Here is a 13,063-nt window from a genome sequence, read left to right on the forward strand (position 1 = left end):
TTTTTTTTTTCAGAAGGGTAATACTTATGTAGGTTTAGATTTACTATTTATTTATAAAATATGCATTAAATTTATAATATTTAAGTAATATATACTTGATAGTTAGTAACTAAATAAAGCTATTGGAGAGGGAAGACAACTGCTATGCATCCACATCCAAAGGTTGTTGAAATGATTAAACAGCTTTTAACAGCAGACAAAAGAAATGTTTTCTTCATTTCAGTTTTATTTACTTCACTAATTAGCCTGAAGTTAAGGAACTATTTAGAAATCAAGTAAGCTGACATATCATTATCTTTTATGGACTATGAATTCATTGATTAACTGTGTATAAAATTTGCTCTGTTAATAAACCAGTTTTAAGTATACAAAAACATTTTTTGATACATTTTTCCTTTATATACAGCATATTCATCAAAATTTTATTTGAATAATAAATACATTTCAAAGTCTGAGTTTCTGCATTTTGATTGAATTTTCCTTTCCATCCAAAGCATTCATACAGGTCCTAAGTAAATAAAAATTAATAATCTAGTAAAGAAGAATTATTCCTTTCAATAGAATGCTGTATGTGCTAAGCATTTGAATAATTTTTCAGAACTATATCCCCACTTAAATAGGAATGTAAGGTGTATTTTTGGCTTTGGAATTGTCACTTCTGAATATAAGTAACAGATTAGTTTAAAAATTAGATTCAATTGCAAACCAACCTTTTATTATTTTTTTTTTCACTATTTTCACTATTTTTGTATTTTCAAGTGAATAGAAGTCATTACAAAAAAAAGATTGAAAATCTCATGAGGAATATTTTTGTATTGGATACTTTTTATAAAAAATATTTGATAGGCATTTCAGAAACATTATAATCCAGGGCCTTATAAATAGGTAATTCTGTGATATATGGGATATACCAGGGCTATATGAACATTAATTCATAACTCTTTACTAATTAAATCTGTACTCAGAATTTTAATTCAGTAGAAAATTCCAATATTTCTAAAATTAATTTAACCTCCAATTGTATGAAAATGACATGCTGACATTTTCTACTTACTAAAATTTTGTTAAAATGTGGTGAAAATATCAAAATAGGCATTTTTTTTTTCTCTTAAAAAAAGTAAGGTAATTAAACTTTGATATAACAGGAGTTACATTACTTTAATTCAAAGATTTAGATATGTGCTTACATTTTTATTGATTTAGTATACTGCATACAGGATTGTAATTAAAAAGTAATTAATGATTAATAGTTAGTTAGAAAGTCTTGGTTGCTTTATATGGTACTTCTTTAATGACTTACCAAAATCAGGAAAATCATATTCTTTAAAACAATAACAATAGCAGATTCTGTTAAATTGCACAGTTGACAGTTACCCATTTCTGACTTGCTCAAAATTGTGAATTAATGAATTTGTTTCAAATATAAAATTGCCAAAGAAGCATTTCAGAGTATAGTTTGCTAGCCACTCATGTTCGTGTGTATCTAACATGCCAGTATGCTTGTAAGGGCAATGAAACCTCAGTAATAGAGGTCAACTTCTCATTCCTGGCTGAGTTAAAGGAGAAGGAAGAGATTTTACAACCTGAGTAGCAAAGAGTGCATTTAAACCCACAAGGATGTCAGTGGTTTCAACCAAGTGCTGGTATACTCATTATGCCTTAACTGCATCTCCTGTTTCCTCCTAGGTCTTACTGCTGCAGCATCTCTTGTATCCCTGGCTTGGGCTTTGGCTTCGTACCAAAAGGCTCTCCGTGACTCCCGTGATGACAAGAAACCCATCAGTTATATGGCTGTTATAATCCAGTTTTGCTGGCATTTCTTCACCATTGCAGCAAGGGTCATTACTTTTGCTCTCTTTGCCTCGGTTTTCCAGCTGTACTTTGGGATCTTCATCGTGCTCCACTGGTGCATCATGACCTTCTGGATTGTCCACTGCGAGACAGAGTTTTGCATCACCAAATGGGAGGAGATAGTTTTTGACATGGTTGTTGGGATAATCTATATCTTCAGCTGGTTCAATGTCAAGGAAGGAAGGACACGCTGTAGGCTTTTCATTTACTATTTTGTGATCCTTTTGGAAAACACCGCCTTGAGTGCTCTCTGGTATCTGTACAAGGCTCCACCAATCTCTGATGCATTTGCCATACCAGCACTGTGCGTAGTGTTCAGCAGCTTTTTAACAGGCATTGTTTTTATGCTAATGTACTATGCCTTCTTTCATCCCAACGGACCAAGGTTTGGGCAGTCGCCAAGCTGTGCTTGTGAGGACCCTGCAGCTGCCTTCACCCTACCCACAGAAGTGGCAACAAACACTCTCCGGTCCATCTCCAACAACCGGAGTGTCACAAGCGAGCGGGATCAAAAATTTGCGGAGCGGGATGGGTGTGTGCCTGTGTTTCAGGTGAGACCTACTGCACCGTCCACACCTTCATCCCGGCCACCAAGGATTGAGGAGTCAGTCATTAAAATCGACCTGTTCAGGAACAGGTACCCAGCCTGGGAGAGACACGTGTTGGACAGAAGCCTGAGGAAGGCAATCTTAGCATTTGAATGTTCCCCTGCTCCTCCACGGCTACAGTATAAAGATGATGCCCTCATCCAGGAGCGCTTGGAATATGAAACCACATTATAAACGAAACAAACACACAGCTTGAAGAAGCTCCGGTGTTACAGTCCCAGTTAAGGGTTGACGGTAGGACTGTAGGCTTACCTAAACCGCATACAACAAGTAGAGCAGCAAGCTGTAGTGTTCTTAGTCTGGCTACCATCATGATTATCATTTGATCCACTGTGTGCAGTCTGCCTGCAGGACACTGGTACAGCAGCATCACCTGAAAGCCTCAAAAAACAAACAAACAAACAAAAAACACTCACCCACACATAAAGATCGGTTACTCCATCTGGGAAAACTCACCCATGAGTCATTGCTGCTATGAAACTCTGACTGCACGGTACTTACAGGCAAACCAATAAGGAGGCTCAGACCAGAGCTTTCAACTTTAGCCAGTAGTGCATTTTACTTTAGAAATGAATGATTGATATTTGCATAATCAATGGCAAAAACAAACAAACAAACAAAAACTTTTCTAAAATAACAAAACTGTAGCACGCAATGTTGCTGTTATTAAAACTGGTTTCTGGGGAAAAAAAAAAATAGGAGCATAATAGTCTTCAACATCCCATAAATAGACCATTCAGGTTAGAATAGGTTTGCAAAATAGTTATTAATTAAAAAGATACATCATCTTCTTTGTAAGGTTATAAATGGAAAATAAACTAAATTCTGATCAATTAGCTCATAAACATTGACACCACCAGAACTTTTTGTTTTCTGTGGAATTTCAAAGTCTTTTTAACTGCAATTTAAGTTCTTTATGTTGCTTTCAACAGAAATCCTATGCAGCTCACTTATGGTTTTCAGGAGAAATAAGGAGCTCTAGCACGTAGTGATGTAAATTAAATGATAATCATGATTCAGTGTTCAATCTGCAAAAAATATATATATATATGTAAAAGAACAGGGAAGTATAGTTTTCATATTCTAAACTTTTTGGAGGACCCCATTCAGAGATTTCAGAAGAAACTACAAAGAGATGAACACACTGAAACTTCTTTCTGTTTCGAGACTGTGAATGCATGATTCAGTGTGTGAATGTATGCAGGGGTGACAAAAGACTGTGACATGCCATACCCTTCTAGTGCCAAACATTGTATAACTGCAAGACTGATATTGCCTGAGGGACAGATAACAAGTGGCACGAGCCCTACGAGACCAAGAAGCAGGAAGGAGAGATCCAGTTCTCAACGTGTAGAGACAGCTCTGTTTATTCCCATCCAAGGTGAAAGTGATGTCTTTTAAAGGCTTTCAGCCACCTCTTAGTAAGTATATTCAGTGAAGTATAATATAACCAAGCTATGTGGAAGACCCTCTTCTGCCTGTTCAAGACTTGTTTCCAGATATGTCTAAAAATTACATTGAATCTCTTGTAATAGAGTGCTTTTGCTGCAAGCTTTTGGGTTTTAAATACCTCCCTAAATCTAGTCAATGGTATCCTTCTTTATGTTAAAAGTATCCCCTGATGGTGCTTTCAGATGCATTAAAGGTGCAAGTCAAAATTTGATAGTATTTTTTTTAAAGCTGGTGCAGAGTGAAAAACTCATGAATTATTTCAATATTTTTGTAAAGTAAAAATATGATATAAAAAGGTTACTTTTTATAAACCTCAAATCTTTTAATACATTTCATTCTCTTTATAGCTTAGATTTTAAGAATTGGTCCATGAATTTTATCAACTAGCTTCTGCAGGTTGATACAAACCTGGTTTTCACATTATGGATTTGTTTTGCAGTGTAATGCCATATGAAAGCCTACATGGGTACTTTTAGAAAACTCCATAAACCGTGGATCCTGCTTCTAATGAAAGTGGCTTGTAAAGACACCAAGCAATTCCATAAGAAACAATTTGCTATAACTATTTCCATCCGTTTTAGGAAAGCGAAGCAGAACTGAAGAGTTACTGTTTTAAATGGCATTGTCAGGATGGAGAAGACCTGATGATTGGTGTTTTAATCTTCACTGTCAGGTATATTCAGTGTAGTCACTGCTGTATATGCTGCTGGGTAAATTTCAGTCTTTCCTGTTATTAATATTTGTACTATGAAAGAGCAGAGGTTACACACCTTTGTTTATTTGTATGCGTTCAATTAGCCATTTTTAATGTTGACTTTTTTTATTAGTGAAATGTTCAATATCTGTTGATCTTTGCTGGGGTGAGTTCCTCAAAACAAAACATCTGTAGAAGTGCAGGAACCTGCAAGCCTAAAGGAACTTTGTGCAGATCAGAAAACACCCATCTTTGAAGGGTTTCTTAGGTATTTTCGAATTAAGCACTGGCCAGCTGCCTCTATAATCATTTTTAAATAAAATAATTCTTTGATAGTTCAAACGCAAAGTTTTGTACAAAGTGATTGCCCTTCTCACCATGCAGATATGTTTGATTGTACAGAGAAAAGCTCTCATGTTTTGTCAATATATATATATATACCACTGCAAGGATTGCTAAAAAACGATATGGGGAGCAAACCCTTTGTCCAGACAAATTCAGTAGAACCTTCACTCCTGAATCCAATGCTGGGTCGCACAAAGAAAATGCCGTTTTCCTTTGCAAACAAGGCAAATTGTAGGCTTTGTAACCCAAGACATGAGGGTTTCTTTGGGAAACCATTCTATGTGTTTGCTACTTCTTTAGTAATTAGAAATGCTAGCATGAGTGAGGCACCATGGGCAGTGCTCTCACTCCACATGGGCTCTTGTGTCCCTCTGGCACTTCCTGGGGAGAGGGGCAACATCACAGCTACCAGCAAGCCTTGTCCTCTTCTGATGTCTTTCTCATCCTGTCTCACTGTTCCTTGGAGCTGTAAGCCCTTTGGCTGGGGCTGACAGAACTGAAGAAACGTTGCTTAATGACGAATTTAAAGGGTTACAGTCTGGAACAGTGCTTGCACTGCATGGTTTCTGAAAGTTTGGGGTGTTTTTGTTTGATTTTCTCTCATTTGGCTTTGGAAGGAAGGACGCAGAGGCATTGTTCATTTGTTTGTTAATATCTACCATTTACTTTCCTTACCCTCCCATCATTTCATATTTTTTTATTTTTTTTAGTAATGCTTGTAAATTTATCTCAAGCAAACTACTGCAGGTTCTGAGTGCACGGTGCCACATGTGGCAGTACATATTTGCAGTGGCAGTACACATACACAGCTTGTCTTCTGTATGCAGTCTGCAAGGGGGAGAAATCATTTTATACCAAGTCAAAATCTGTACTCCAAAATCTTGCTCTGTTATGTTTGTAATGCCAGTGATACTTGTGCTGAGAACAGGATGGCCATTGTAATCTTAATGCTCAGATGACTATGTGGACAGTTTCCTAATTTGCTTTGCTGTGAACAGTCACTTTAAAGGCTGTAAGAATTTTTATAGAGCTTGTCAAGATTAAACATAGTCCACACTGGAATCCTATGATGGCCTTAGGGACAGTTAATAATCAATATGCACTATTCTTTTTAACACAGACAATTTTAAGGTCTATCAATAAAGTTTAATTAAGACAGCAATAGTAAAAAATAAAATAAAAATTAACTTCTCTTTTTGAAATAATGAAAAAAAGAAATCAGGTCTTTTAAACTCCATTACAGATTAACAGGAAAATAAAAAAGTTCATAATTACATTCTGGTAAATAAAAGCAATCACATCTCTTTATTAGAAGCAAATGTCATGTAAGTATTGTCCTAATGAACCAAAACAAATTGCCAGCAAATCTGAAGGTAACTTATATGATTAAAGGCTTGGTCCTAAAATTTTGAGAGCTGTGGATTTTTATGCTAAAAATTAAAAAAAAAAAAAAGAAAAAAGAAAAAAAAAAGGGCAATTTAAGTAATAGTTACTACTCTAATTAGGTAAAGGAGACATAATGCATACCCATGTTCATTCAGAAAACATACAAGAAAATGTAAGAAAACTTTTTGTCTTATTTTAAAATAAGTGTTATTTGTTCTATATTAAGATAATCTTTTTTAAAGAGTTATTTGAAAATATGTGCAATACTTTTTTTTAATGCAGTTTTAATAATGAAAAAAAAAAAAAACTCATTTCCACTTTTGTTTATGTCAGTTAAAATATGCTTCTTGTGCTAGAACAGTGTTTTTGTGCTTGGGTTATTCGGGCTTGATGGCATATAAATGCTATTGTCATTGGCAAATCAACAAATTTTCTATTAATTAATTTCTATAGCACTGGGATTACAGAAAATTTTCCTTCCAAAATTAAATGTTAGGCCTCAGCTGCCTGATTTTGTAAAGTTCTAAGCAGAGGAGGAAAATTAAAAATGTTTTGGAGCTGCGATTTTTAATATATGAACTGTTAAACCCTGCTTTTTTTAATATATGATAGTCTCACCAATGTACCATTATATTTCCAAAAGAGCAATTCATGAGTGGTGTTCAAAGTGAAATTGCTGCTATTTTTGGAAAGGGACTCCCAATCGCTCTAAAAACCAACATATTCATTCACTTTTTATTGGCCTGCAAATGTTCACAACTAGCCTGTTGTATTTTTAGAACAGTACATTACAAAATTTGAAGTATTTGTGACTTGAATATACAACTCCTTAGAAGCCTTAAAAATGGCACTGTACTGAGTTTTAGTTGGCTCTGCCAGTGATTCAGCTCCCAAAGCCACTGTCCCTTTTCTGCTCAGCCCCTGAAGTCGTGTAATCCAGAGTGACTGAGATGATGTGATTTAACTCTGCACCCCCTGCACTGCCTGCGCAATGCCAAGGAAAAGACCCCAGCAGGTTGCTGAGGTCCTACTGCTGCCTCTCTTGCTCCTGTGCATGGTGGGAAGCAGACTAAATTGCATTTGTGCATCCTTGCTAAACAAGCTTAGTTAGGTTGAGGCCCTACAAGGGTTGCGTGATGAAAATAATCACAACACGTGTCCATGAATTTACAAGCTCAACACTGTAATTACTAATTCTGCAGTGTAACAATGCAGAATGTGGGAAGAATTGTCTAAATACACAATAAGCCATTTAATTTTGCTAATTGTAGCAATTAGACTAGCTTGCATGAAGCCCGTGCTCTCAGCAGAAAGCCAAATGGAGTAAGTGGCAAGCAGCCATTTATATACCAGAGACATTATGTTATGAAACCCTCCCTTGATTGTTTATAGAGCTAGGTCTTTTCTTTACAGCATTGAATCCATTCCTCTTTATTCTGATAAAACAGATAAAGCTCAAAATGAGAACAGATTCTTTTAAGTCTGGGAATTAAAAAAAAAAAAAAAAAGCAACAGATTACTGCAATTCACACGTAGTGATTTTTTGAAATACAGTCATCATTTCCACTTGGCTTCAGATTGCTGAGTGATCTGCATCGAAGCTGATTTCTCACATCTGGTATGAGCAGACTTCATTACGGGAGAGATGGAGATGACCTCACAAGGTCTTGCTCATGCAAGGTTAGGGGAATAGTGTCGTTGATTTACAGATCACTTGCAAAACTTTTTTAGCATGTGAGCAGTCCACTGGGATCATTTGTAAACCTGTTTTACCATACTTACCTCACTGCAGGTGTTTGGTGGGATTTCTTCACTTTTACTCTGGTATGAACATGAGAAAAAAATGCAAGTGAATAATTGCACGTACACTAAGCAGTGCTACCGCAGCATGAATCAAAACATTTCTTCTTTTTTTCCTCCTTAGTTCAAACATTTACGAATATATCCATTTTGACTGAGTTGTCATTTTGTGATCTTTTAAGGACACTAAGAAATGTCTATGAAACCACAGCTGTTTCCAATGATCCTTATACAAACCAACTGCTGACCAGCACCTTCATTAAAAGGAATTTTTCCTAAATACATAAGCTTGGCTCCTGTACTTACATTTTGTTCTGAATGCATAGCATCTAATTCTTATGCAGAAAGTCATATATACTAGTTAGTAAGCCATGTGCCTACTCTGAATCCTGGAGCAACGAGGACAGATATGCAAAACGCAGGGAAAAAAAGCCCTCTTCAGCACATTTAGGGGGTGATTTGCATATGTTACAGATGTAAGAGGGGAGCTTGTGTATAATTTCAGTGGAGTTATAGGTGCTGTATGAATTGATAAATATTTGCAGGAAATTGTGAGATGAGTGGCCAGCCAAGATTAAGATCAAATTTAAACCTCTACATGCAGGGCACTGTAAGATAAAAACAACCAAAAAAATAAAACCTAACCAAAACTCTCATTTCCAGGAATAGTTGGGATAAACTTAGAAATGCAATGGATTTGACAATGTAACTACACTCTACATTCGTACAAACAAAGATATGACTGCTATGGATACAAACATATTTGTATCTGTAGATTTTAGCCTTGTATTTCATACAGCTTTGGAAGCAATTGCTTCTCGATTGTGCTTCTGGGCACGCCATAGCCCTAGGCATGCCAGCAGCTTTTCTACATGAGGAATCAGTTCTTCTACAAGCAAGGCCACATCCAATTCACCAACAAGTGATTTCCTCACCATAGAAAAACTGCTAATCAAATGTTTGGAAGAGCCTTCACAGATGTAGCATAGTGCTTGGGCAAGTAGTCCCCCAGTTCCTCCCCAACCTCATGCACAAAAGAGCCCACAGAGAGGAAAACCACGTGCATGGGTTGGATGAAGCCACAGCACACGGGGAGCAGATAGCTGTGCCATACACCCAGGAGTCAGCGCAGGCACATTAGTGGCCTCAAGCTAATGCTGTGATCTTCTAAACTGCAAGAACCAGAGCTCCTGAATTTTCTCATCTGGAAGGTTCAGGCATCTACAATTTGGCTCCCAGCCTTGATTAGAAAGATCTTGGTCTTCACAGCTCAGCTCTTGTCTCCCCACTGTGCCCACCAGGATCCTTTGAGTTGGTATTGTTCTTCGAGCTGGTCCTTTGAGCCTGTCATACCTGAAGGGCAGGGGTCTTCTGGGGTTCTATTGGATGGAGCTTTGCACAGGTACACTCACAAATGCTCTTCCTGCAGTAGGCTTGGGGCAAGTAAAGACTGAGGGGAGAGCCAGGCTCAGTTATCTCTTCAGCTAGCAATGATTCATATCTCTATCTACTGTCTCTCAGGGGAAAGCTATAGGGCTGCATGCTACTGAGGAGAAGGGCACACTCACTCCCTCTTGTGCTGAGGCTGTTCTCCCTCTTTGTGGAAAACTTAAAGGCTATGCTGTGCAATGTAGACATACTTCCAGTGCTTTGACATATTCAGTCCCCTTAGTGTGGAGGACTCCGAAGTTGTTGCACACGTCCAGTGCCATTGCCTGTCCAGCCAGAGTAATGTCTACAGCAAAAATTCAGGGCAGATGCAAAATCCCTCTGCTCACCTTCCAACCTGACCAAAAGCTGTATGAACATGGTTAGCACTGTGACAAAGCCTGAATCAATACATGCTGCCTTCAGTCAGGTCTCTTAATGCACTGTCTGCTACCCTGGCCACGTTCACCTGGTTTCTTGTGGGAGCTCAGGCAGACCTCATATGTGCACCAGAGCTACACCACGTGGCCATCTCTGTAGCTTCCTGAGCCTGTGGTGCATTCCCCTTGTGATCCCATGTCTTTTGCAGAACAAATTTCACTTTGGGCAGAGTAAAGGACAAGTGGGCTGTATTTAGTCTAGGGAAGCATGTGGAGTAGACATGGCTTCTCTGGATAATATGTTTGAATGGAGCTGTGTGCAAATTGCACAGGGTATGACATACACAAGCAGTAAGATAAGTGTCTGCAGCTTGGAGCATGCTGTAAAGAGTACTCTTTGTTACAGTGTTTGCTTTTCCCATAATAAAAATAATACCATCATGGTTCTTAACTGAGAGCAAATTTACAGTATGTGTTTACATATATACATACTATACACACACACAATATATATATACATATGTGTTTATACTCATGTATGTATGTATATATTTGTGTGTATAGTTGTGACAATGAGTCCTGAGATTCTATTAGGATTTAATCGTATATTTCATTCAAATTCTATAACTGAAGAAAAAGCATCAGGAGCACCATCATCAAGGGTAATCAGGTGATAAGTGCAAAAGGAAAAGCGCATTATCAGAAAACACATTCCAGTCATTATTGGAAACAACTTTGAGATGCATTATGTCAGTAATTTAATGAAAAGTTGTGGAGGAAAAAGGTCTAATGCTATGTTTCATCATCTTAAATATTTTGGTAAAAGAATAGAGTAAAAAATAGAATTGTATCAAATAAATAAGGATTTGTCACAGTTAGTAGAGAAAAATAAAATCATAGGCAAATGACAAAGGGACTGATTAACCCTTTGTTTCATTTAATGTTGGTTATATTTGTTTCACTGAGTATCAGTGTTATTGATGTCAGTAATTTATCAAGGAACTAATCTGTAATAAATCAGCATGATTTACTTGAAATTTGACTAAAAACACTGAAAAGAGTGTTTGTTAGCCATCATATATACAGTTGCCTGGTACATGCTGTCAGAAGAACAGATTTGCTAGTCCATGGATTATGTACTGAAGATAAATTTCAGATGCATGCATTTAATGATAACAATACCTCTGTCAGTTTAACTGTACCATGAATACACAGGAGCTGTTTCTGAAATCCTAATTACTGTTGCTTTTTTTCAGTATGTATTCTGCATTATTATCTGTGTATCCCAGATTGTTTCTTAACTAATGTTTGATAAGAATTAATTTAACAGTTTATAAAGCTGAGGAAAAGATTACTAGCCAGTTAACCAAAGGCTTTTGTTTTCGATTGTGTGATACGCATAAACATTTTTTAAGCTTTAAAAAGGTGCAAAGCCCCAATTGCGCAAATCCCTTGCTGAATACAAAAATAGCTCATTGGTCTTCATGAAAGCATGGGTTGTATGGAAGCTTAGCTCCTCACCCAACCATCATTCAGGTATTCTGTCACTCGTTCAGCATAGCACTTGGAAATGATCATAACTTTCCCGTAGGACCTGATTTATAGGCAGATACAAAACTAACCATGGTGGCTGTCTCAGACAAGTTCAGAAGTGGCCACTAATCACCCCTAACATTGTTCCGGCATCCCTGCTTTGGGACATATGGAGGAGATACCTCACTGAGGACATCCATGGGATTGCCACGATGCTCTGGGCAGGGTTTATCCTTCAGACAGCACTGCACAGACAATGAGAAACCTTCATTTATCAGCAGAAATGGAAACTGCCACCAGTTACAGCTGCGCAGTGCCAGCATATGGTCACATATTTGTGGCTGCTATTGATTCCTCCTATTTTATTTTATTGGAACAGCTTGAAACTTGTCAAGCTTTGCTTGGGTTGATTTGCAGTTAATTAATTCAACAGACATTTTTAATCTCGCAAATTTGTGACTTGTAATATAGTAATCGAGCTCCCATGAGTGTACGATAATCAGCTGGGGGGGAGGAGAAAACCGTTGATAGCTGTGTGCAGCATGGTGCCCACACTGCAAAGGGGCATCTACAAGAAAAGCAACATTCACCCCAGCCAAGCTCTCATCGTTCATCTGAATCGTTCATCATGAATCATTCATCCATTTGATTTGTCTTGGATGAGCCAGGAGCTGTATTTAAGGAGGATTGCTGGGGCTGAGACAGCTCTAGGTACTGTTGGTGGGGATCGACACCTCCTCTTCTGGTCACCTGTTTCCTTACCAACCAAAGAGTCATTCTGCCCAAGAGCAGACCAGTTTCATTTCTGAAATGACCATACCTCTTGTGGAACAGTTTCTCCTGGAGAAATGACAATATAAAAAAAACATAGAACATTAGGACACTAGAAATCAAGTGAATGAATGGAGAAACTTTTTTTTTTTCTTCATTGCCTTTAACATACAGGTGGATTTTAGCTACTTTGATGTGAAGCAGAAGGGGAAAAAAAATCTAATGTCTGCAGAGGATGCAGAAGTGCGTACATTAGTCGATGACTAATCAGTATGTACTTTTTTATTGTGGAAGCACTGGTAACCTCAGCAGGGAGATCAAAAGACTTGAAAGCTAGGAAGTGATTCCTCTGGTCAGGGTTAAAGAGGTGTTTGTGAAACACTGTGGAAAAGCTGCTCCTGTTGTTTCCGTGAATAAAGGGAGGAGCAGAGTCTTTCAACAGGAAAAAAAATCAAATGCCAAAACACTTTTTATGGTGCAGTTACTCTTTTCTCTAGTAACGATGTTGGTTAAGAAAGCTCTAGGCATGTTACGAACTGTAACATACAGGGAGACAGTGAATGACACTTCATAGATATAACTGTTGCTATTGACAGGAGATGTTTATTAGCAATAAGATAAAAAAGTGTCTCAAAATAAGGCCTGAGAGACAAGGATTTTTTATGGTTGTTATGTCAATGATTGTTAAATGTAGAGATCATAGATCTTTATAATAGCTTATAGGTCAAAGAATTTTTCTTTTTATTGTTCCTTACAGAGGATAAATCTCAGATGGCTTCCACAAAAACATATCACATAAAACAGGCTCATAAGAT

General features: G+C 37.4%; 1 protein-coding gene across 1 annotated transcript in view; it reads left to right on the top strand.

Annotated features, from left to right (window-relative positions):
• Positions 1-7,844, top strand: part of XKR4 (XK related 4) — a 119,117-nt gene extending 111,273 nt beyond the window's left edge. The window contains exon 3 of the mRNA XM_032181822.1: positions 1,687-7,844. Coding sequence (XP_032037713.1) covers positions 1,687-2,633 — 947 coding nt within the window. The 3' untranslated portion in view covers positions 2,634-7,844. The remainder of the gene's footprint in view (positions 1-1,686) is intronic.
• The last annotated feature ends 5,219 nt before the right edge of the window (positions 7,845-13,063 follow it).

Source organism: Aythya fuligula, chromosome 2 (assembly GCF_009819795.1).
Source record: "Aythya fuligula isolate bAytFul2 chromosome 2, bAytFul2.pri, whole genome shotgun sequence".
Classification (NCBI taxonomy): domain Eukaryota; kingdom Metazoa; phylum Chordata; class Aves; order Anseriformes; family Anatidae; genus Aythya; species Aythya fuligula.